At 46.5% G+C, this 25,874-nt stretch overlaps 1 protein-coding gene across 1 annotated transcript; it reads right to left on the bottom strand.

Annotated features, from left to right (window-relative positions):
* Positions 1–3,997: 3,997 nt before the first annotated feature.
* On the bottom strand, positions 3,998–25,404 carry LOC123023290 (zinc finger protein 420-like). The gene is made up of 3 exons (XM_044429783.1): positions 24,889–25,404; positions 11,139–11,337; positions 3,998–4,887 (listed from the first exon to the last, which is right to left on the bottom strand). Exons 1-3 carry the CDS (start codon positions 25,402–25,404, stop codon positions 3,998–4,000), a joined length of 1,605 nt encoding a protein of 534 aa, XP_044285718.1.
* Between the last annotated feature and the right edge of the window lie 470 nt (positions 25,405–25,874).

The following is a 25,874-nucleotide window of genomic DNA, read 5'->3' as shown; positions in this document are numbered from 1 at the left end:
CATTTAGGGCTTTATAGGTAATCACCAGCACCTTGAATTGGGCCCGGACTTCAATGGGGAGCCAGTGAAGCTGACGAAGGACTGGGGTTATATGAGAACAATGCCCAGTCCCCGTCAGCAACCTGGCAGCTCTATTTTGCACCATCTGAAGTATCCAGACCGTCTTTAAGGGCAGCCCCACATAGAGCACGTTGCAGAAGTCTAACTGGGAAGTAACCAATGCATGCATCACTGTCGCTAGGCAGTCGTCCTCCAGGTAGGGACGCAGCTGAAGGATTAGCTGAAGCTGATGGAAAGCGCTCCTTGCCACTGCCAACATTTGAGCTTCCAAAGTCAACTACGACTAGACTAGAACAAGGAAGGCTCCCCCTTCAGTCTTGCTGCAGTCATTTTGCTGCCCAGGCTTCACCTGCCCTTCTGTATCTGGTCAGCCATGAACACGGGTCCTCCCAAGGCCCTCACGGCCCAAACCCTCTTTCTCGTTGTGCTCTGAATCCGGGACAGGTTTCCCTTGGGGCTTTCCACAAGGATGGTGGCCCGATTGCAGGGAAAGCCGTATGAGGCAGGACTGAGGGAACTGGGTCTTTTCAGCCTGGAGAAGAGGAGACTCTAAGGGGATCTGTTGGCGACATACAGGTTTGTGAAGGGGTGTCACACGGAGGTGGGTAGAGACCTGTTCTCCCCTGCAGGGGAAGGCAGGACATGCTCCAACAGAGCAAAGCTCAGGGAACCAAGGTTCAATTTGGACACCAGGAGGAACTTCCTGACAGTCAGGACCCATAGGGTATGGAACGGGCTTCCATGGGGGGTTGGCTGAAGCCCCATTGGTGAGGGTGATGGACAAGGAGAGGCTGGACATGCACATGGTAGGCATGTCATGAGCGGAGCCGGGGGTCAGACTAGATGACCCAGGAGACCCCTTCTGACCCATTCTGTTTCTACGTTTCCTCCAGCCTTCCTACACGGTCCCCCTTCAAGAAGCAGCTCTGGGCCAGGGCCTCCTACTGGGTCTTGAGTTCAGAGGCCATGCTTGGTGTGGAAAGTGGGACTGGAAATGCCGCGACGATGCAGAGCACGGCACCCCATTTCGTATTGTGGCTTGGCGTTTGCCTCTCCAAAGTGCTGCAGCTTCCATGCCTTGAGCGTCCCGTGAAGTAAGAGCTGGACGAGAACTGGGGAGGCTGAGTTCAAATGCACTCCTGACCATGAAGCTCTTGGTGGGGCTTTACCTGCTCTACCTTACAGGGCTGTTGCTTTGATTATACAATGTTGGAGGGTCATGGATGTTTCCTTGGTGTCCTTGAAGGATACTCCTGGGAAGAAACCTTGATAGTGGGGGGATACCATGCAGATAGGCTGCCTGGGGGCATTCAAATAGGGCATTCAAATTCCCCCCATTGCCCCAGTGGTTGTGGGCATGTGTTTGTGGGTTGAATCTGTCCAGCTATAAACCGCTTTTGCGATTACCAATTGTTTCCGGCGTATGTTTCCACTGTCCTCTTGAAAGGTTTCCAATCCCTTTGCTTGTTGGGCTACCCACCCCCTGTCTCATAGCCCCTTCTCCCCTTTAAAGTGCTGACAAGACACACAGACTTGTAGTTTTCATAAATGCGGGCCTGGTGGAGGAGTCCTGAGAAACAAGGACAGCAGCCGCCCCTGGACACCCTGCCCCGGCCGCATTTTGGCCTAAGGTGCAGGGAGGAGCCTTGGAGGAGGTTTGTTGAGTGGGGAGAGAAAAGCTGAGTGACGGTCCCGTTCCTGGCAGGCCCCCCACTTTGCCACGCTGCTCCCAGCAGAGCTCTTCCAAGCTGCACCTGCGAAGGAAGGAAGCTCTCCCCCAGTTCAGCATTCAGGTCAGCGTGTGTGTGAATGGGTGACAGACGGAGGAGAGGAGGCAAGAGATTTAGTCTAAATAGGAAAAGTGTAGAAGTCAAATGGTTAGCTAGAAAATGGAGGGCAAGCAGTTGGGGAGAAAGGAAAACATGATCAGAAAGGGAAATCCTGAGGGGGAGAATGAGCAGAAAGATGCAGGAGATGAAGGCATGCAAATGAGAGGGATAACGGAAAGGGAGGGAGAACTGATGGACAAAGCTGGACCACAACATTACCTGGAGAAAAACAGACATGGTCAGATGATCTGGATGCACAGATCCCTGCATGGTGCATCCGCTGAGCGGCAAGAACCCTTTGGGTGTTTTGTCTTTTGTGTGTGTACGGCCAGCCTCTGCTTACAGGCAGCCCCACATAGCCTGGGGTGCAGACATGGGAGGCAGGAAGGCTTAAGAATATTCCTGTGCAGGAAAGCAGGAGAGGCTCCTGGTGGGGAGAGGGCCGGTCGGCCTCCCTTGCACTCCTGGCGTGGCATGGCCAGGCGATGGCCTCGCTCCACACAGGGAGGATCCTTCGACAAGACTGGCGCTCCAGTCCCAGAATCCGCTCCCACCCTGTGCCATGTGCCAAAGGGCCTGGCAAACCTCTGGAAGCCTCCAGCCCAGCCTCCCCCCCCCCTTGTGCCTTCTAGATGAGTTTGGACTGCAACACCCAACATTCCCAGGTGATGGCCCTGCTGGATGGGAATTCTGGGAGTTGTGGTCCAAATACCTCTGACGGATGCCTGGTTGGAAAAGGATGCTACAGCCTCAGTTTCCCACCTGTGATGCATCTTGTTCTGAGCAGATACAATGCAGAAAATAAAACAGAAACACACATGGTTTTATTAGTCAATAAATGCGCTGACAGTTACAGGAGCCATCAAAAAAGCAGCAACAGGAACTTCACCAATTATGCTTTTACAATCTATCCAGGAGAACAGACCCTGGAAATTTTTGCTTCTTTGTCATCTGGGTGGTACAAGATCCTCTAGTTTCTTGTCCAATTTCTGCAACTCACCTAATGTTCTGAAGACCCCTCACCACAAGCCCAGCAGTTCCTGATGGGGCTGCTGCTCTGGGGCTGCCCTATATCAAGAGAATAAAGGGGGGCCTTGGCAGACAGGAAAGGTTCTCCCCACGTCCCCCCACCAGGTTTTTAAAAAGACAATGTCCATCCACAATGAAGGTAATAAAAAGTACAATAAAGATAATAAAAGCATCCAGGTAAAACATGCAAGTAATCGCATCAATCCACCATATAGGAAAGGGTTGACCCCCAAGTATTAAAATCAACTCCCCTAAACTGCTTAAAAGAGACAACAGGACACAAAGCCTGGTGCAAGAATGCACACGCCACATCTGCCCTCCCAAAATCGTGATCACAGATCACTTCTTTTTCTTTGAAATATGTAATGGGACTCTGTTTCTCATCAAAGCATCCACACAGTGGCCAGTCTGTGTGCAGAGGCTCACTGTTGTGGCCTGCCAGTGACTCATGAGAATTCCCTCCCATGTGCATTCTCTAGTTCATGAAGGCTTCAAACTCTTCCACAGTGTATTTCTTTCATCTTTCCCTGTAGATGCATCATTCAGATTACAATAGTGGTGCATAGGGTAATAATTATTTATACAGAATCTTCCCTGTGTGAATTCTTTGACTTCTATTAAGTTCCCCACGTATCTCTGCACACAGACTATTCCTATTGCCTATCCTTTGATGCAATCTTCAGCAAACAGTAACATATTAAGCAATTAAAACCATCCTGGTAAAACTTCTAATCAGTACAGTTAATAAACAATGGCACACAATTTAGGGAGCTCTGCAAGTCATCTCCCCTCAAAAAGCTTTCCTTCCAAGACACAAAAGCATTGCTTAAGCACAGCTCAAGCTGGTAACTTCCAGATCTTGTGAGAACCAAATGGAGAAAAATGCATTCTTACATTACACTGAAGTGTGTGCAAGGACAGAAAGTTGGACCACATTCCAGGCAGCCCGGAGGTTTCCCTGCTGTGTGCATGCTCATGTTCATGGAAGCCAGATTCCTCAGCCGAACATGTCCTTCAGACAGTGCCATTGTTGGTTCTCTACTCTTTCTCCCCTGTGATACCTTCAACATACGGTGAATTCACTGACTTTCAGTCAAGTCCAAGCTCTGACTTAAGTCCTTTCTACATTCTTCTCCTTTATGAGGTTTCTCCTTGTCATGAATTTGTTGATGTCTTTTCAGGTATGACTTGTGACTGAAGCTCTTCCCGCATTTGTCACACTTATGGGGCTTCTCCTCCAAGTGAATTCGCTGATGACGTGAAAGGCTCGAGCTCTGAACAAAGCTCTTTCCACATTCTTTACACTCATACAATTTCTCACCTGAATGAATTCTTTGATGTTGTTCAAGATTGGAAGCCCGGTTGAAACTCTTTCCACAAACATTGCACTGATACGGTTTCTCTCCTGAGTGGATTTGCTCATGTTGTTTAAGTCCCGAGTCCTGAGCAAAGCTTTTTCCACAAATTTTACACTCATAGCTTTTCTCTGAGTGAAGTCGCTGATGTTTTTTAAGATTGGAACTCCATCTGAAGCCCTTTCCGCATTGCTTACACTGGTGGGGTTTCTCCCTAGAGTGAATTCGTTTATGGAGCAGAAGCTTTGAATACCAGCCAAATGTTTTTCCACAATCCAAGCATTCATGCCTTTTTCCTTCCTGTCCATCCTCTGAACACTCAGCAGAGCTTTTCCTCAGGTGGGCGCTTAGCTCAGATGCTGAGCTTTGACCAGGCTCCTCCTCTGTGTAGCTTCTCAAATCACCTTCAGGGATCTTTGTAGGACTCTCTCCTACTTGTACAAGGAGGACCTCATACAGAACTTGGCTGGGTTCATCCTTTATCTCTTGTGGTTGGTTTCCATCCTGCCTTCCTGATGAATCCCGAAGGCACAACACTTCTTTCTCCTCTTCATCCTTTACTCTTGTCACTGATGCCTGGTGTTGTCTTTCCTTGTCTGGACTCACCTGTGCATCTGGCAGAATGAAAAAGAAAAAATATAAAAGAAACTGAGTTGAGAACATGGAGGATGAATGACAGGAAAGTAGGTATCAATTTGCAAATAGGCTCCCTCTCCCACTTCAGGCACTGCCCGACCTGCCATGGCTTCCCCCTCCCCACACCTGCAGCTTTCCCCTGCGATGGGAGAAAGGAGCCCTTCCAGGACAGAGCAGTCATGGCTGAAGATGGGGAAGCCCCAGCATGTCCCCCAACCCCCAGCATGTTTGTGCATTTCCCCTAAACAGGACAGAGTTTCTGCAGCCCGCACTGAACTGGCTGCTGGAGGGTCATCACTGGGGCCATGAAAACATCTCGGGCCTAAGCTTATGCAACAAAAATAATCTCTGCTCATTTAATGTCTGGGTTAAGTACTGACAGGGGGTTAAAATATTACAGGAGTGAGTTCTTTTCCTTCTGGTCCCATGCACAGGGAAAAGTCTGGGCTCCAATAGTTGTTTTGCACTGTCGATCACTCATCTGCAGAGATGGATGTATCTGCCACTTTTAGACTTCCAGGTTTAACACTCATTAATCTCAGACAGTTTCCATCCCATTTAGGAAGATGGGGGAAATTTCATGGAGTTTTATGGAAGCTGAACCCCACCAATTTGACATCCATGTGCACTGGCCAAATTCCATGATAGAATTGCTTTGATTCTGCAGGACACGCTGCTAGGAACCACACTTCCCCTTAGAGAGCAAGGAGCTCTCTAAGGGGAAGCTGACCAGGAATGAGCCAAGAGTAAGCTGGATTTTACCAGCGAGGACTGGAGACTCGTAACACTGCCCTGGCTCTTCTCAAGTTTTCCTGCCCCTTGAGGACGAGAAGGTCTGCACAAAGCAGTCCCACAGTGTCCTCGGGGATCCCACAGCCGTTTGCCCCTATTTCCCCACTTCTTTAGGCCAATGCATGGAAAAACCAGCCTGCTGGCAACTGGGGGCTCCCAGTGGCAGGATGGGAAGAGACAGGCTGTGAAAACCATGTTGAGACAGACTTCACACACCAGCCCTTCAGGAATGCCCGACGGACCCAGAGAGAGCCGTTCCTTTTCTTCCAGGGGCTTCAAGCAACTGTGTCACACCCCTTGGACAGAAGGGGCTCCAAAGGCAGGCCTGGTGGGGACACCCACTAGCAAGAGCCCGCCAGACCTCCTCCTCCTCTTCCCCATGGCAGCCTGCCTCCTCTCTCCCCTCTGCTCCATCCAGGCCTCGTTTTCAAGGATCTGTCTGCAGAATATGCAGGTCATGACAAAGCACAGCCACATTTCTGAATGGCTTCAAGTTCTTCGTACTGCGAGGGTCACACACATGCACAAGACAATCTCAATGGCTGCTTCAGGCACATCCAGCAGGAAACACACCTGCCGTGCTGTTTACACTCAACCGGAATCACATTCATGGCAATGACAGGATCTCTCACCTGAGTGCTGGTCCTTATGCCGTGGAAGATGGGAACTCTCTCCTAAGCTTTTCCCACTAACTTCTTGTTGAATGGCTTTCTCTCGTGAGTGAATTTGCTGGTGACATCTAAGGCCTGCTCTCTGAGCGAAGCTCTTTCCGCATTCCTTACACAGATAGGACTTCCCTGAGTGAATTTTCTGATGGTTCCACAGGATCGCACGCTGGCTGAAGCTCTTTCCGCATTCATCACACTTGTACTGTTTCTCCTCTGAGTGCAGGAATTGATGCTGTGTCAGGTGGGCCCTCTGTCTGAAGCTCTTTCTGCAAACATTACACTCATAGGATTTCTCCCCTGAGTGGATTTGCTGATGTTGTTTAAGATGGAATCTCAATTTGAAGCTCTTTCCACACTCAGTACATGGGTAAGGTCTCGCCCCTGAATGCGCTCGTTGATGGTATAGAAGGCGTGAATACCACCTGAACCTCTTTCCACACTTGATGCATTTAAACCTTTTTCTTCTCCAGTCCACCTGTGAATGCTCAGCAGGGCTCTTCCTCAGGTGAGCGCTTTTCACAGATGCTGAGCTTTGACTGGCTCCCTCCTCTGTGTGGCTTCTCAAATTACCTTCAAGGTTCTTCCTATCACTCTCTCCTGCTCGTTGACTTTGTTCAGGGAGGACCCGACGCAGAACTGGAGTGGAGCCAGCCTTCTTATCACATTTTCGGTTTCCATCCCGCCTCTTTGATGACTCCTGAAGTCGTGGCACCTCTTTCCCTTCTCTGTCCTGCAATCTTGTCACTGATGTCCGGTGTTTTTCCTTGACCTGCCTCACCCATGCATCTGATGGAACAAAGAAAAGATAGTAGAAACATGGGTTGAAAACTTGGTAGATGAATGACAGAAAAGTATCAATGCGCAAACAAGGTTTCATTTGTTCATTCAATTCCTGAACTTGCCCACCTCAAATCCTGGAATCATTTGGTCTCCCTTCCTTCCTTCCTTCCTTCCTTCCTTCCTTCCTTCCTTCCTTCCTTCCTGCTTTTCTAGACCATCCATCTACTGGTGTCATGGGGCAGTTAACAAAACTGTCGTTTTGCAACAAAACTGCCATTTTCCAACCACCAGTTACAATGTAGCCTGAAAACCTGGATGTCCTAAGTCTATGTCTGTTCAGCAGCCTGATGGATAAACCAACATCCTGTATTTGACATTTAATAGAAATAGACAGGAGAGAATGAGCTCTCCAAAGGCAATTTCAGGGTCCATTGGATTGGCATATGACATTGGCCTGGTCCACACGTAATGCAAGCTTGCATCTACAAGACAAGAGAAGCGTCTCACATGCAGATGATCAAAATAATTTCATTTCCATACCACCTCATGGCTGAAACTCCCTGGGTGGTTAAGAAGAATTGAGAAACACAAAGCAATAAAACAACATTACACCTGTCAAAGCAAAGCAGCATTACAAGATTTTGAAATAACTAAAATATGCAGTAAAATTACCTTGTAAAAAGAAAAGAAAAAAACTACCTGGGATGTGGCATCCTCTGAATCCCCTGAATATCTAAGGAAATCTTGAATGGTCTCAGCTTAAAGAGCTATCTTATTGGGGTGCCAAAAAGAAGCCAGGGTGGGTGCCAGGTGGGCCACAGTGGGCAGGCCATTCCAAAGAGGGACCACCACAAAGAAAGCCCTGCCCTTGCTGGCCATCATCCCAGCCTGTGCAGGGTCACTGCTTGCAGGAAGGCTCCAGAAATTCTGTGCAGTCTCCCAAGTGGGGGACCTGCAAGGAATCACTTTTGTGCACAAGCTCTGCCAGTTTTCCTAGCTTTGGCTTTCCAGCTTCTGGACCATTTATAGTGGCACAGAATCCAAGGTCCTGGCAGGAGCTCCCTGTATTTGAGGCCACTCACCAGAATGCAAAGCCCCGCACTGCAGAAGCTTCACTGTCCTGTGCCCGCTGCTGCTCCGGAGCAAATTATTTAAAAATCAGAATGCCAGCTCCTCAAAGAAAATGCATCATGGATTTATCAAAAATAAATCCTGTCAGATTAATATCTCCTTTTTTGGTTGGGTATCCTCCCAACGGACAGAGAGACCACTGTGGACATAATCTACCTGGACTTTAGCAAAGTTTTTGACATAGAGACCCAGGGCATTCTGAAAAACTGGATAGCTCACGGCATTGGGAAAAACTGGACTAGATAGAAACCCTATGAGGTGGATCCAGAATTGGCTGCTAAATTGGACACAGAGTGTTCATCAATGGCCCCTTCTCAAACTGGAGGGAGGTATCTAGGGGGTGCAACAGAGTTCAGTCCTGGGCCCAATGCTCTTCAACATCATTCATGGTTCAGATAAGGAAGTACAAGGAAAGATAATCAGACTTGAAGACGATACAAAAATGGATGGAAGAGCAAACAGCCTGGAAGGCAGAATGAAGATGCAGGGCGATCTTGAGAAAGCTTGAACACTGGGTTGAAAGCAACAGAATGAGATCCAATGGAGACAAAGGACAAGTCCTCCATCTAGGAAAAAGAAATGAAATGCATCAATAAAAGATGGAGAATATGTGGCTCAACATAACTGAGAAGGAAAAAGACCTTGGAGTTATTCTGAACAATTCTCAATATGAGCCAACAGGGGGATGCAGCTATAAAAAGAGCAAATGCTATTTTGGAATGCATTAATAGACGTATTACTCCCTTATCACGAGAAGTAGTAGATCCTCTGTACTCCTAACTAGTAAAACCACATCTGGGATACTGTCCAGTTCTGGGCACCAAGATTTAGGAAAAATGCAGAAAATTTAGAAAAGTTCCAGAGTAAGGCAACAAAAAAATGATCCAGGGATTGCAAACACTGCCCTATGATTGAGGAGGGACTGAGGGAACTGGGCATGTTCAGCCTTGAGAAGGGAAGACTGGGGGGGGGGGGGACATGGTGTCCCTCTGGAAGTACCTCAAGAGCTGCCACAGAGAGGAAGGTCAAGGTCTCCTCTTGCTGAGACCAAAGTGTAGGACATGAAAGAATCAGATCAGGTTGCAAAAACCCAGATTCAGATTAGATATCAGGAAAGTTTCTACACTGTCAGAGCAATACAACAGTGGAACCAGCTGCCTCTCCCACACTGGAGACATTGGAAGTTAAACTGGACATTCATCTGACTGGGATGGTGCAAACTGGTGACCTGAGGGCCTTTTGGCTCCTCCACCTCTACTAATCTGTGACTTTGTGGGCAGCCCCCTAAGCAGTAACAGCGCTTGACATGTGAGAGGGGAGCCAGTGGCCATGTGGTGCGTCTGCCCTGGGGAGCCCCTCATGACCAACCTCTGTTGGCCCCCAAGCGTGTTGGCATTCCCTCCTCCATGGCATAGGCTCCTCTCACCATCATCTCCCCCTACAAAACTGTTCTCCACCTCACAGCATGTTCCTGGCCTCGCTCCTTTCCAGGACACGAACACCAAAGAAAGGAACGGCAGCTGCAGACAGCTTCTCCTGCACGTTCTCCAGTTCTGCAGTTGAGGACTGGCTGCCTCTTTCCCCCCACCCGATGCCCAGGACTGACGACACTCAAATTCTGGAGAAAATCCAGGGGCCATTGAGACAGGCCATGCTCCTGACCCTTTCCCAGTCCTGCTGGATTAAGAGGGGCTCCTTTCCCTCTGTCCCACTCTGCTACCATTGTAATTGTTCCAAGCAGGTGTTCAATTTGTGAGCAGCTTTGTTGGGGTGGAGACAGTTTTATTCTCCCACTGTCTGGTTTATAATTGCATTGGTTGGGTTCATTGTGCAATGCAACATTATGTATACAGCACAGTGAATGGAGCTGAACTCAAGCTAAGATTGTGCAATATGAAGAGGATACAACCGAGCAACTTTACCGTGAAAGTGGTGGGAAGGGCGACCACAGTGAGAGCGTCCCAGCATCGTCTTCCTCCAGTGGACATTTCTGATGAGACTTTGACGGGGTGCTTTGTGACCTTTGCTGGCGGGAACTGGGTCTCCTCCTTCCTCCAAGGGGCAGATTTCCTGCTGCTGTCCCGCTCTCTCTGAGCATGTGGGGGAGTCTTCAGATCCTGCAGGGACCAATTTCAGATCCTGTGGGTAGTATTGTGACAAAGCACCCCAGAATCCCTCTCTTCCCAGTTCCTAGGATTCCTCTCATGTACAAACCCCTTTTAGAAGGCACCTGGGCTGAGGGGAGGTCCACAAACGCTCATGGAACTCTGCTTGTGCAACCAGGAACCTCATTCCAGGTCACAAGCAGCATCACTACCAGTGGCTTTCAGTGTCATCAACCCCAGTGTCCTTCTGGACAGGATGGTCAGGTTGCAGGCACTGCTTTGCAGCGGTTCTGCTCCGACTTGGCCAGCCAGGTCCAGAAGGTGGTTATGGGGAATTCTTGCTTTGCGCAATGGCAGTGATGCCACAGAGTCCCACAGAGCTCCCTCTGAACCCCCATGCTGCTTAAGACCTGCCTGGGAAGCCGGGGGAGGTCCCCAGCGGTGTGGGCTGAGGTCTCATTTGCGCACTGTCTTAACCAAACCTGATTTAGGATGCCTAATACCCTTGGGAGCCCTTATTCTGGGCAGAAAGAGGAGGCAAAGTGGGAGACAGAAAAACTTATCCTAATTATTGGGCAACACAATCGTGTGTGTGCTGCACACTGAATGGACCTAAAGACCAGCCAAACTGAAGAAAGACAAAATGGAGACACCCTTCAATCTGCTGGGGAAGGTGCCCAGGGAGAAGGCGTCTCAGTGCCCGCTTTTTCTAGTCCATGTTCCTGGTGGGGCTTTCACAGGGGGCTTCCTGACCTTTGCCAGCAGGAACAGGATCTCCTCCTTCCTCCATGGGCTGGATCTCACGCTGCGGCTCTGCTCCCTCCGAATTTGATGATGTTCCCTGCTGCCCACGCCGGCAGACCTTCCCTCGCACTCCCAAGAGTGACTGAGGGGGTCCCGCCAGCGCTTGCTTTGCCAGATGTTTCTTCTGCTCATCTCCACTCATCGAATACTGCTTTGTGGGAGAGAAAAGAGCCTCCAAGGAACTCAGCACCTGCACTGGAGGAATACAGAAGATGAACCAGGGAAGGGACACCATTTTTGTCCTAGGGGCCATGTAAGAATGGGGTTCTGCAGGAAGTTTTCTCCTACCAATCATGTGGGGCAATTTGGAAAATCTCTACACCTAATTCCGAACAAGTCACTGTTTGCACAATGAAGCTATGTGCTATGCCGTGCAGGGCCACTGAAGATGGACAGGTCATAGCAGAGAGCTCTGACAAAACGTGATCTACTGGAGAAGGTAATGGCAACCCACCCCAGTGTCTTTGCCATGAAAACCCCATGGACAGTACCAAAAGGCAAAAAGATATGACAGCAGAAGATGAGCCCCTCAGGTCGGAAGGTGTCCAATATGCTACTGGGGAAGAGCGGAAAGCTAGTACTAGTAGTGCCAGAAAGAAAGAAGCAACTGGGTCAAAGCCGAAAGGACACTCAGTTGCAGTTGTATCTGGTGGGGAAAGGAAAGTCCGATGCTGTAAAGATCTATACTCCATAGGAACATGGAGTATAAGATCCATGAATCAAGGCAAGCTGGATGTGGTCAAACAAGAGATGACAAGACTGAACATCGACATCTTAGGAATCAGTGAACTAAAATGGACAGGAATGGCTGAATTTAATTCAGATGGTCATCAGGTATACTACTGCGGGCAAGAATCCCTCAGAAGAAATGGAGGAGCCTTCATAGTCAATTAAAGAGTGGGAAAAGCAGTACTGGGATACAATCTCCAAAATGACAGAATGATCTCAGTTTGAATCCAAGGCAAGCCATTCAACATCACAGTAGTCCAAGTCTATGCCCCAACCACTGGTGCTGAAGAGGCTGAAGCTGACCGGTTCTATGAAGGCCTATAACACCTTCTAGAAATAACACCAAAAAATGATGTCCTTATCATCATGGGGGATTGGAATGCTAAAGTAGGAAGCCAAAAGATAACTGGAATAACAGGCAAGTTTGGCCTTGGAGTGGCCAAAATGAAGCAGGGCACAGGCTGGAAGAATTTTGTCAAGAGAATACGATGGTCATAGCAAACATTCTTTTCCAACAACCCAAGAGACGATTCTACACATGGACATCACCAGATGGTCAACACAGAAATCAGATTGACTATGTGCTCTGCAGCCAAAGATGGAAAAGCTCTATACAGTCAGTAAAAACTAGACCAGGAGCTGACTGTGGCTCAGATCATGAGCTTCTCGTTGCAAAATTTAGGCTTAAATTGAAGAAAGTAGGAAAAAGCACTAGGCCACTCAGGTATGACCTAAATAATATTCCTGATATAGAGGTGACAAATAGATTTAAGGAATTAGATCTGATAGACGGAGTGCCTGAAGAACTATGGATGGAGGTTCGCAACATTGTACAAAAGGTAGCAACTAGAACCATCCCAAAGAAAAAGAAATGCAAGAAAGCAAAATGACTGTCTGAGGAAGCTTTACAAATAGCTGAGGAAAGAAGGGAAGTGAAAGGCAAGGGAGAAAGAGAAAGATACACCCAATTGAATGCAGAATTCCAGAGAATAGTTAGAAGAGATAATAATGCCTTCTTCAATGAACAGTGCAAAGAAATAGAATAAAACGATAGAATAGGGAGGACCAGAGATCTCTTCAAGAAAATTGGAGCTATGAAGGGAATGTTTCATGCAAAGATGGGCATGATAAAAGACCAAAATGGCAAGGACCTAACAGAGGCAGAAGAGATTAAGAAGAGATGGCAAGATTGCACAGAGGAACTATACAAGAAAGAGCTTAACATCCCTGATAACTACGATGGGGTGGTCACTGACCTTGAGCCAGACATCCTGGAATGTGAAGTCAAATGGGCCTCAGGAAGTCTGAGCAACAACAAAGCTAGTGGAGATGACAGTATTCCAGCTGAGCTATTCAAAATCTTAAAAGATGATGCAGTAAAAGTGCTATACTCATTATGCCAGCAAATTTGGAAAACTCAACAGTGGCCACAGGATTGGAAAAGTCAGTTTACATTCCAATCCCAAAGAAGGGCAATGCTAAGAATGTTCAAACTACCGCATCATTGCACTCATTTCACATGCTAGCAAAGTGATGCTCAAAATCCTACAAGCTAGGCTCCAGCAGTATGTGAACCGAGAACTACCAGAAGTACAGGCAAGGTTTCGAAGAGGGAGAGGAACTAGAGATCAAATTGCCAACATGCGCTGGATCATGGAGAAAGCTAGGAAGTTCCAGAAAAACATGCACTTCTGCTTCATAGACTCAAAATTGAGAAAGGAGTTCGGCAAGGCTGTATACTGTCACCCAGCCTATTTAACTTATAAGCAGAGCACATCATGAGAAAGGTGGGCCTAGATGAATCACCAGTTGGAATTAAGATTGCTGGGAGAAATAGCAACAACCTCAGATATGCAGATGATACCACTCTAATGGCAGAAAGTGAAGAGGAACTAAAGAGCCTCTTGATGTGGGTGAAGGAAGAGAGTGCAAAAGTTGGTTTGAAACTCAACATAAAGAAAACTAAGATCATGGCAACCAGTGCTATCACTTCCTGGCACATAGATGGGGAAGAAATGGAGGTAGAGACAGCTTTTATTTTCCTGGGCTCCATGATCACTGCAGATGGGGACTGCAGCCAAGAAATTAAAAGACTCTTGCTCCTTGGGAGGAAAGCTATGGCAAATCTAGATAGCATACTAAAAAGCAGAGACATCACCCTGCTAACAAAAGTGTGTATAGTCAAGGCTATGGTTTTCCCAGTTGCAATGTATGGTTGTGAAAGTTGGACCATAAGGAAGACTGAGCGCCGAAGAATTGAGGCCTTTGAATTGTGGTGCTGGTGGAGACTCCTGCGAGTCCCTTGGACAGCAAGGCGATCAAACTGGTCAGTCCTAGAGGAGATCAACCCTGACTGCTCTTTAGAAGGCCAGATCCTGAAGATGAAACTCAAATACTTTGGCCACCTAATGAGGAGAAAGGACTCCCTGGAGAAGAGTCTAATGCTGGGAACAATAGATGGCAAAAGAAGAGGATGGCAGAGGATGAACAAAACAGTGCTGGCATTGAATAACTAAAAATACAAACTCTACAATTATTTCCTTTCTCTTTCTATTCTGCATGCTAAAGCAGCTAAAATCCCTCCCATTTAGGCAGGTGAGAAACATTTTGCATCATTTTAAGTGGCTTCTCTACCTGTGTGTAAGCACACCTGCCCCCTTTCTGTAGCTCTCAATGCCTGCAGGAGACAGAAGAATTGGCATTTTGACACAGGAATGAGAGGGGCAGCCAAAAGCCCCACTGCTGAATCCCCACGGCCCCAAACCAAATGCAGTCTGTGCATTCCAACATGGAGGCAATTTGGCCCATGAGGCACAGCACTTCCACATGTCTGCCCGTGTGCTGGATCCCCCACACCTTCCAGCTGGGCAAGAAATACACTCCCCCACCCCCACCCCCAATCCCTTGCAGGCTTTCTCCTACATTTCCTCACCTTGCTAAGTCATCTGCATCCCTTCTCTATCTCTGCTTCTTTCTACTCTGAGGTGTAGCCTTCCTCCAACTCACCAGGGTCTCTGCAAAGCAAAGGCAGACACCAGATGGAGCTGTAACTGGGCAGGCTGAAGAGGTGCAGAAAAGCAGCAGCAACTTCAGTCTGGGGTGGGGAAGTCCAACCTTGGGGCTCTCCCTGGCTGTGTGGCTGCTTGGGTCCTGCTGCCTACCAAGAGGGATTTAAGTGCTGCCCTTTGCACACCTTTACTCCACCTTGTTCCCTGCAGTGGGATCAGGTGTTGCTCATTCCTCTTGAATCTGGGAAAGGAAAAAGGTCAGATAAAGGGACAGGGGTTGTTATTTCTCCCCATTCTTCCCTAGATCAATTCCCAACATCTCTTGCTTCTTCATGCTCTCCCATGTTGTTTGCAGATGCTTGTACAAAGATGAAGGAGGTGAGAGGAGCCCTGCTGGATCAGGCCAAAGTCCACCAATCTCTGGGTCCAGGAGGGACCAGCTAGAGACGTCCTGCAGGTAATCCAGTGCAGAGTTCATGCAGGACTTCTCTTGTGTATGGGCCAGGATTTGGTGTGCCCCCTGTGCATAGACGCTCTGTTGGCCTAGCCCCAATAACGGGCCCTGCGAGACCACTTCATGCTTGAAGTGGGGCTTTTTCTCCGCAGTATGCTTCACTTGACATCGGTTGCCACCATATTCCAGTTTGCTCAGGATTAATTGAAAGATATGCAGTTATTTGATTAATTGAGTTTCCTTGTGGATGTTTTAAAGCAGATGATTTTTATCAAAAGCTTAGGCAGCTGTATTGGACAAGCACAATTCCTCCAAAATCCTCACAATACCTTTGTGAGTACATCTGGAAAGTCACCAAATATTGTGCAAGCTTTTGAATTCCCCAGGACTCTCCAGACAAGAAGGCAAACCAAGTATTTAGAATAGTGATGGAGCCACAGTTTCCCAGCTGTTCCCCCATCCAGGTGTCATCTAAAGCTGGAGCAGGATAACTGGTGCCCCCACAGTGTTGAACTACAACTCCCATCAGTACCAAGCAGAATGACCAGTGGGTGGGGATTATGGGAGTTGTGGTCCCAAACAAATGTCAGGCACAATGTTGTCTAGTCCTAGACTCTCAGGGTCACCCAATAGATCCTAGGAAAAGGCAGGTGAAGACGTTTCCTCCCCAGAGAATGTGCAGAGACAGGGCTCTCCCTGTCACTGGCCACGGCCTGAGAAGAGCCCTGCTGAATCGGACCGAGGCTTCCCTAGCAAGCATCTGTTCACACGGTGGCCGACCGGTTGCCTATGGGAACCATGCTCTGGCCATAAGCAAAATCTGACAATATGTGTTACTGGGCTGGTTAGAAATGTAAGGAATAAAAATAATAAATGACTACAGATTAAAGTTTACATATAATTGTATAATATTGAAAATATACACCCATTTTTCTAAAAAATAAGTGATGCCTCTCATACAGAGCTCCAGCTGTGGGGTGGTATAGAAATGTAATATAATAACAGTTATGTGCATGTGTGCATAATTAATATTTATTATCAATAATAATAAGTAGTCCACTTTACAGTGTTCCTTCCCATTCTTCTTTCCAATCTTTTTGACCCCACATAATCTACTAAATCATTCATGTTTATTCTTCAGTGAAATTTTCCCATAATGCTGCCTCTGGAGAAGCCCAATCCTACAAGCAGCAGTTTGGAGGGAGGAGTAGAAGAAACAAGAGACCTCATGTCCTCCAGGTGACACCTTGGTTACTCTGGTGAGACAGGGGATTTGATTTATGCTCTTGATATGGCAAGCTGGGGACCTCCATGTGTTGCTGGGCTTGGAGGGGAAGATTCTTCCTCTCATGTTGAGACTGGGCTTCTCTAAATGAGCCTGGCTGGAGAAAGTCCAACGCATGGAGCTTCTCCGCCTCTGAGGTCTTGTACTTCTACAAAGCCTAGGGTTATCGCCTTGGGAAGAAAAGTTTCATCTTGACATTAGTGCATTATTTTTTCCACACATTTCTATATGGTAGGGAAGTCTCCATCCTTCCCCCAAGGTCTACCTAGCAATCTAAAGCAGGCACCAAGGAACTTTCTACCTGTATTTATTTTGTGGGATCTGTCTTTCAGATTTTTAAATTTTACTTAACCAACCATCCCATGAGGATGTCTCTCCACCCACCCTCCAGCTTGGTCAGCTTCATGACCAAAAGGTTGATTCAAATTATTTTTAGAAGAAATGGTGTCTCCAAATGGAGGCCCTCAGATACTTCTGGAGAGCTTGGGAGACTTCCGGTATGGTGTTGGGACAACACAGACATGATTAACGAGACTTCATTATCACGCTGGTAATTGCCCAGTGGTGGGCTGTGGGGGCTCAATCTAAGCCCTGTCGGTGCAAAGATAGAGTGCTTGGGGAATCTCCTAGATGATGTGGAACAGCAATCCCACATCTACTGGGAGAAAATCAAGCATTTCTCAGCTGGGCAACACAGGAGGGAAAAATTAGCGCTCTGCAAGTCCTCGACATACCACCGTTTAGATTAGACTTAGCTATAAGCACATCGGATTCATTGGGAAATATTTTTATTGCTTTTTTGCAATGCTACCCATGGAAAAAGCTGTACTCGTTGCTAAGTGATACAAAAGAAAAAGAAAAAAGCCCTTCGGATGGAGAAGTTGGAAAGTGGCAAATTACATGAGAAGAGAGAGACAGAGCTCTTTGTAAGTAAGGAAAAGACTTTTCTTCTTTAATCTCTCCAAGGGCGAAGAATCAAAATAATAATTATTGTGGAATTGAATGATAGAAGGATCTTTCTTGTATGTTGGATCTTTGTGAAAATTAATTGGTTACCTGCCAGAAAACTTAGATGCTGAGTGATGTTTTTCTTTCTACTGTGATGATTTTTTGGGCCGAAGAATTAAAATAAATAATTGTGGAATTGAAAGATAGAAGGATTTTTCGTGTATGTTGGACTATTGCCAAGAAGGACATAACTTGATTATAGAAGCTGCCATTTCACTTCTTGCTCTTGGGAATCCTGCCAAAAATATCTGGACACGTGCCAAGGCTTTCTTCTCAAGTTAATTGCTATTATTATGGAAGAATTACAGAAGACACTCTCTGAGATTCAGACTTCTTTAACAACTTTGCAATTATCCCAACAGGTGATAATAATACAGTAGAAGACTATTTTAATTGAACAATTTGATCATTTTTTAATTGAACGAAAAGGTCGCTTTGACAAATTGGACACTTCCCTTAATAAGGCTTTGGGCAAGCGATTGGTACCTGAGCAGAATATACAAAATACTCAACAAGCAGAAGGAAAATCCGAAACAGGAAAGACAATAAGCAAGCTACCATGGGATTGGCTTGTAAATAAGCAACAAATAGATGGAAAGTTCAAAACAGTGGAAAAATTAACACAACCAGTGAATCTAATAAGCAAGCCTTCATGGGATTTGCTTGTTATGTTGGAGAAGGAGAAAACAGTTAACCATTTAAGAGAGGTTTTGTTTATGTGGCTACAATTGAAGATTCCATTACAGATATTACGATGTTTTAATGAAAAAAGAGAGGAAAGATTCGATAGAGGTGTAAAGAAAATGAAAAATATGGCAGAGGTGCAAAGAAAAAATAAGAGAACTTTCTTTTTATTCCAAAAAGGGATGATCCAGATAGGTTGGTATGTTCATATGTGATGCAGCAAGGCTAAGCTATTATTGCTGGTGAAACATTAGTAATTTAGCTTAATGAAATTCTGTCTAAAAGGTGCTATAGGTATCAGTTGCCACTAAATAGATGAGTTAAGACGTTTTTAAAGATATTATGTGAATGTTTCTGACTTTATTTGTATCTGAAAATAAGAGAATTTATTATTTTGAAAATCTGTTTAAAAGATATTATAATTAGTATGGCTGGTGAAACTTTAGCAACCTAGCTTAATGAAATACTGTTAAATGGCTGTCTCTGACTTTATCTGTAATTGAAAATAGGAGAACTTACTATCTTAAAAAGTAATGATTTAAATGGGTTGGCAAGTCTATACGTGATATGGGAAGGTTAAGCTACTGTTGTTGGGGATATAAGGGATGGATATAAATGAGGTATGTTGAAGACTGTAAACAGCTGGGCTTTTGTATGGAGTTAACTGTATTTGATTAAATGGTGTTTAAGGAAATGAAACATTAGTAATTTAGCTTAAAGAAAATTGGTTTAAAAGATATTGTGAGTATTAGTTACCACCAAACAGAGTAGTTAAGATGCCTTTAGAGATGTTAAATGGTTGTTTTTGATGTTATTTGTAACTGGTAATGAGGAAGTCATCTGTCTATTGCAATTTTACTCAACTTGGAGATGCTTCCCTTTAACATTGGTCAAGAGAAACAGGACTTTGCAAGAAATGATGGGACTGATTTCACTGATGAAAAAGAAGGAAGATAGTGACTTCTATCAAATTTGGAATTACTTTTTTTTTTATTGGCTGGAGAAACGGGACTTGGTTTTGATCTAAAGATGTTTTCAAGTTATTATATATGGATTTTAGTATGATCATAGAATGTTAAAAGATAGGTAGTAGGGGGTTGACCCAGTAAACCCAATGTGTGCGATGATTGATGTTTGTAGTATTAGTTTAAAATCCTAATAAAATTTCTAAAAAAAAAAAAAAAAAGATGCTTCTGGAGAGCTCCAGCATCAAGGATAGTTGATGCTAAGGCCCACCCCACAGCAAGGCCCACTTGGAATACCCTGTAGGTTTCCTCCACCTCTTCACCAATGGAACCTGCTCATTTGCTCTTATCTGAATACTTGTGACATTCAGGAGGAGGCGAAAGAGTGGATACCACAGCCTACTTGCTCCCTGGTTTCTGCCAGCTTCTGGTTTCTAGTGGGCACATAGTAGCCATGATATGAATGGTGATGAGGAGTATTCGAAAACAGTACTAGACAGTGGTGGGGAAACCTCAGACGTGCTGAGGAAGGGGGCACAGTGAGGTGGTCTTGCCCAAGGGCCCTCGAAGATCCAGAGCTGCCATGGCATGGGGATTTCTAAGGGAACACAGCCTGTTTTCTCCATTGTGAGAGTTACGGGGCTGCTCCATATGTGGGGGAAAAAAGGGGCCAGTCCTTAATTTGGGCCCTCCCCACTGCAGTGCTGCGGATCCATCTGGAAGGCCTCCCTGTTTGCCATGGCAGGTGGAGTCTGAGGCAGGCCGTGAACTTTCTGGAGAGGCAGACCAGCCCCTGTCTGTCACCGAGGATCAGCTGCTCTCTAACAGATTCTGCCAGGAAGGGGATGATGGGAGAGTTATCCTCCTGGATAAGGAGGGATATACTGCTTATGCGTGATATCTGGGAAACCTGCAACCCCTCCTGAGCTGTGGCTCTTTTAGAAAAGGGACACTATTATTTATTTAGCAGATCAAACACAGACATAAAAACAAAGCAAGTCATAAGGGGTCCCCTGGGCCACCCAGGCCATCTAGTCTGACCCACAGCTCCAGCTGGCTCCACTCATGCAATCCCCAACATGTGGTTGTCCAATCTTTCCTTGAACATCCTCACTGATGGGGCCTCCACCACCACCCTTGGAAGCCCATTCCATCTCCTAGTGGTCCTAACTTTCAGGAAGTACTTCCTGACATCCACCCTGAATCCCAGTTTCTTGAGCTTTGCCCCATTGGAGCATGTCCTTTCTTCCACCACAGGGGAGAACAGGTCATGACCCTCTTCCACATGTCATCTCATCACATACTGATAAGTCACTAAAAGATCCCTTCAGAGTTTCCTCCTCTCTAGGCTGAAAAGACCCAGTTGCCTCAATCTCTCCTCATACACCATCCCTCCTGACCAGACTACCATTCTTGTGACCCTGCACTGAACCAATTCTAACCTAACTAAGTCTCTCCTATAATGTGGATCCCAGAAGTGGATGCAGGACTCTAGCTTTGGAAGCACCACAGTCCTGTAAAGCAGTATCAACACGTCCCTAGATCTGGAAGCCAAGCTTCAACTGTACATCCAAGGATGGTGTTTGCCTTCTTAACCATTACATCACACTGCCAGCTCCTGTTCAGATATCCAATTCGGCTCTAGTTGTTGGCTAAGCATAGAAGGTAGAACAGTTCCTCCCTTACAGACAAAAATATAGTAAAATGTATTGGCAGCTTGGAGGTTTCCATTGTGCTTCTTCACAATAACTGATTCCATTTAGTCTCTTTCCCATCATCATGAAACCACAGAACTGGAGGGCAGCTGGGAAATCATGTTGCCTAAAACCCTTCTCTGGGCACTGCAGAAGGCTGAGGACCTTTTCACATTTGACCTTGTCAAACCAGCTCTCCCCGTCCAGTGACTGTGTCTTTGACTTTTTTGCATTAAATGTAAAGCTTTACCGTTATCTCTGCTGACTCTCATCCTGTCAGATGCAGCCCAGGATTCCATCCCACTTAGAAAGTTATGAATCCTGATTTTCTCTCCCGCAGCAGTGAGTATTGTTCTAGCCTTGTTTCATCTGCAAATATAAGCAACACTCTGCTCCCTTATCTATATGTGTATTCAATATCTCAGGACTTAGGGCAGAGCTTTGTGGCACTCCACACAAAACATCTTGCTGATTATCACTTGCATGCTGTTGATAACCTACTGTGGATCCATGCAATTACAGCACTGTTCTTCACAGCAACAAGGATAGATTTCAAATTCCTTGTTGAAAACAAGATATACTATGTACACAGCATTCCCACAATCTACTGAAACCATTGAAGATGGAGGTAAGATATTTTTGCCATGATTTCCTGACAATCCCTGTTGATTTCCAGTAAGCAATACATTATTTTCTGGAGGCTCACAATTGTGTGTTCCAGAATTTTGCCAGCAATTCTGCCAGCTCCACTTGTTCCAGGAACCCAAAGCCTTGTTTCTCTGGGAGGCCCTGCAAGATGCGAGGGAAGATCTGAAGAAGGGGGATTTGCTCCTTCCCTCCCTTCTGCCTCCCAATCCCCTTCTCCCTTCCAGCTGTGCTTTAGGCTGGGTGAAGCAGGCCCAGCTGTGGGACATTTGAGTGGGATTTGCAAGGCATGTTGTGAACTGTAGTTCACAGCAGGAGGATAACAGTGGGGGAGATGCCTGATCCACAACAAGGGACGTACATCTTTTTGGTTTTGCTTGTATTCATTTTGCTGCTCAGGCTTCACCCGATCTTTCAGGAACTTGGATAGAGTAGGGACACAGCTTTTCTAGGCTGGCTGGGTACATTTAAATCAGGTGCATTTATCTCATTGGTTTAATACTGGTATGTGTTTGTGTTGAATCTGTCCAAGTATAAAACTCTTTTGCTATCACTGATACTTTCACAGCTGGTTGGGTCATCCATCCCATGTGGCAACTTCCCCATATCTGAATGGGGTTGCAGGAAACCTTGATTGATCGAAAGGCTGGTTTCGTGGAGACAGCCTGAGAAATAGACAAGAGATGAGATGCAGGTGCATTTATCTCATTGGTTTAATACTCTCTGCCCTCCTGCCTCAGCTGGATTTCCAGGTAAGGCACAGGTAGGAGTAGCTGGATGAATCATGAGAGAGAAAAGCTGAAAGGGCTGTTTTTCCTCCCAGTCCCTCCACTTTGAATTGCTGCCCCCAGCAAATATTCCTGATCAACATCCACTGTGGGTATCCTGAAGTTTCTGCTTAAAACTGAAATGGGGGAAAAGCTCCCCGAAGGACTTGCTCCGGGAGGTGCTCTCTTTAGGTCTGTGCATGAACGCACACACAAAGACATTGCAAGAAAAACCTCATCTCTATTTTCCGATTTGTACTTGTGAAGCAAGAAAGCTCTCCCCCAGTTCAGGCATTCAGGTCATCATGTGTGTGAATGAGTAACAGGAGGGAAGGGAGGAAGAAATAGATGAAGAAATTCAGTATAAATAGGAAGAGTTTAGAAGTCAAATGCTTATCTAGAAAATGGAGGGCAAGAAGTTGGGGAGAAAGGAGAATATAGTTAGAAGGGAAAATCCTAAGGGAGAGAACAAGTAGAAAGATGCAGGAGATGAAGGCATGAGAAAAAGAGGGAGAAAAGGGAGGGGGAACTGATTGGCAAAGCCAGACTGGTGACATTACATGCAGAAAAACAGACATGGTTCACCTGGTTTGTCTGGATGCACAGATCCCTGGTTGGGACCTCAGCTGAGCATCAAGAACCCTTTGGGTGTTTTGTCTTTTCTGCTTGTACATTCAGACTTCTGCTTACGGGCAGCCCCATATAGCCTGGAATGCAGACATGGGGGGTCGGGGGGAGAAGGGATTAAGAATATTCTGGTGCAGGCAAACAGAGAGACCCTGCGGGAGAGTGGGCTGGCCGGCTGGCCTCCCTTGCACTCTTGACATGGCACGGCCGGGCGATGGCCTCCTCATTCCACGCAGGGAGGATCCTTCAATGAGAGACGTGTGCTGGCACTCCAGTCCCAGAATCCACTCCCACCCTGTCCCATGTGCCGAATGGCCTGGCGAACCCCAGGAAGCCTCCAGCCCAGCCTTCCCCACCCCTCGTGCCTTCCAGACAAGTTTGGACTGCAACACCCTAAATACACAGTCAATGGCCCTGCTGGATGGAAATTCTGGAAGTGGGGTCCAAATGCCTCTGACAGTCACCGGGGGTGGGGGTGCTACAGCCTCAGTTTCCCACCTGTGATTCATCTTGTTCTGAGGAGCAAATACAGGATATAAGATGAAAACATACGTGGTTTTATTACTCAACAAATGCACTGACAGTTACACGAGATACTGAAAAAGTAGCAACAGGAACTTCACCAATTACGTTCTTGTAATCCATTCAGGAGAAAGCTCTGCAGGCCTTAGAGATTTTTGCTTCGTTGTCTGTCTTCTGGGTGGATCAAGATCCTTTGGGTTCATGTCCAATTTCTGCAACTCGCCTAAAGTTCAAAGGACCCCTCAGCACAAGCCTGGCATATCTTGATACAACTGCAGCTGCAGAGATGCCCCATATAAAAAGAATACAGAGGCCTTTGGCAGACAGGAATCCCCCTCTCCCGATTTTCCCAAAGACAATGTCCATGCACTGGGACAAGTCCAATAAAGCAATTAGGAACATCCAGGTAAAACATGCAATTAATAGCACCAGTCCGCCATATAAAAAGGGTTGCCCCACAACTGTTAAAATCAGCTCCCCTAAAATGCTTAAAAGAGACAACAGGACACAAAGCCTGAAGCAGGAATGCACATGTCACATCTGGCCTCCCCAAATCCTGGTCCCAGAATTGTCCTTGCGTAAATTCTCTGATTTGCAGTAAGCGCTATATTTGTCCCTGCACACAGTGAATTCGTATGGCCTATTCTTTGATGCAGCCTTCATAAAACGGTAGCATTAAAACCATCCTGGTAAAACATTCAATCAGTCCAGTCAATGAGCCTCAGCACCCAATTCAGGGAGCTCCACAGCACACGTCCAGTCCAAGAGCCCCCCTTCATGAGGTCACTTTCCAACTCAAACACAGACACTTTCGCATGGCCTAAGCAGGTACCCTCTGGATCTTGGAAGACCAAAATTGGGGAAAATGCATCCTCACATGGCATGGAAGAGTGTACAGGGGCCGAATGCTGGACCACATTCCAGGCAGCCCGGAGGTTTCCCTGCAGTGTGCATTCTCACGTCCATGGAGGCCTGATTCCCCGGCCAAACACGCCCTTCAGGCTGTGCCTGTGTTGGATCTCCAATCTTTATGTTACGGGTTGGAAGCTTTGCTAGTGGATGAACATCTTCTCTGGCCCTCAGTGTGTATATGAAGCCTCCTCTTTTCAAATACTGCGATTTGTCCTAATGCAGTGATTAAAGGGATGCCAAAGCTAATTAGAAGAGGATAGAAAAGGTGTTTCTCCTGGGTGAAATTGTTCATCCTGAGGAAGTTTGAAGACCAGACTGTACCGCTTTCCACATTAGGGTAAATTCACTGAATTTCAGGCAGTTTGGAGCAATGACTTAAGTCCTTTCTGCATTACTCACCTCATGAGGCTTCTCCCCTGCATGAACTTGCTGATGTTGTTCCAGGTCTGTCCTGTGACTGAAGCTCTTTCCACATTCATTGCACTTATGGGGCTTCTCCCCTGTGTGAATTCGCTGGTGCCGTGCAAGGCCTGCATTCTGTGCAAAGCTCTTTCCACGCTCTTTACACTTGTACAGTTTCTCACTTGAGTGCAGGGCCTGATGTTTTCTAAGGAGGTTACCCTGTCGGAATCTTTTCCCACAAACGTTGCACTCAAAGGGTTTCTTCCCTGAGTGAATTAGCCGATGCTGTGCAAGGCCATTCTTCTGAGCAAAGCTCTTCCCACATTCTTCACACTTGCATAGTTTCTCCTGGGAGTGCAAGAGCTCATGTTCCCTCAGATTGCTGGCCCACCTGAAGCTCTTTCCACAAATGTTACACTGAAAGGGCCTCTCCCCTGAGTGAATTCGCTGATGTTTGGTGAGGGATGAGCTCCTCTTGAAACCCTTTCCACATTCATTGCATTTATATGGCATCTCTTCTGAGTGAAAGTATTTATGTTTACTAAGATTAGAACTCCAAGCAAAGCTCTTTCCACATTCGTTACACTTATACGGCTTCTCTCCTGAGTGCAGGTATTGATGTTGTATTTGAACAGAAAGCCTTCTGAAGCTCTTTCCACAAACATTACATGAAAAAGGCCTCTCTTCTGAGTGAATTTGCTGATGTTGTGTCAGGTGTGCGCCCGTCTTGAAGCTCTTTCCACATTCATTACATTTATACGGCTTCTCTCCTGAGTGCAGGTATTTATGATGTGCAAGATTGGAAATATACCTAAAACTCTTTCCACAAACATCACACTGATAAGATTTCTCTCCTGAGTGCCCTCGTTGATGGTATAGTAGGTGTGAGTGCCACCTGAATCTCTTTCCGCCCACCAAGCATTTGTGGCTCTTTCCTTTCCAGCCTTCCTCTGGACTCCCAGCAGGGCTTTTGCTCATCGGGG

This window comes from Varanus komodoensis, unplaced genomic scaffold (assembly GCF_004798865.1).
Source record: "Varanus komodoensis strain SLA01 unplaced genomic scaffold, ASM479886v1 scaffold206, whole genome shotgun sequence".
Classification (NCBI taxonomy): Eukaryota; Metazoa; Chordata; class Lepidosauria; order Squamata; family Varanidae; genus Varanus; species Varanus komodoensis.
Note: the sequence above shows the minus strand (reverse complement) of the source record. Positions and strands in the feature narration are given on the sequence as shown.

Excerpts from the sequence above, each read along its gene's own strand:
- LOC123023290 (XM_044429783.1), bottom strand. The coding sequence starts at position 25,404 with ATGCCATATAAATGCAATGAATGTGGAAAGGGTTTCAAGAGGAGCTCA. Across the intron at positions 11,338-24,888 it reads CAGGGGAGAAGCCTCATGAG|TATTCGATGAGTGGAGATGA; the intron begins GTGAGTAATGCA and ends CCCACAAAGCAG. Across the intron at positions 4,888-11,138 it reads TCCTGTTCCTGCTGGCAAAG|ATGCACAGGTGAGTCCAGAC; the intron begins GTCAGGAAGCCC and ends TCATTCTGCCAG.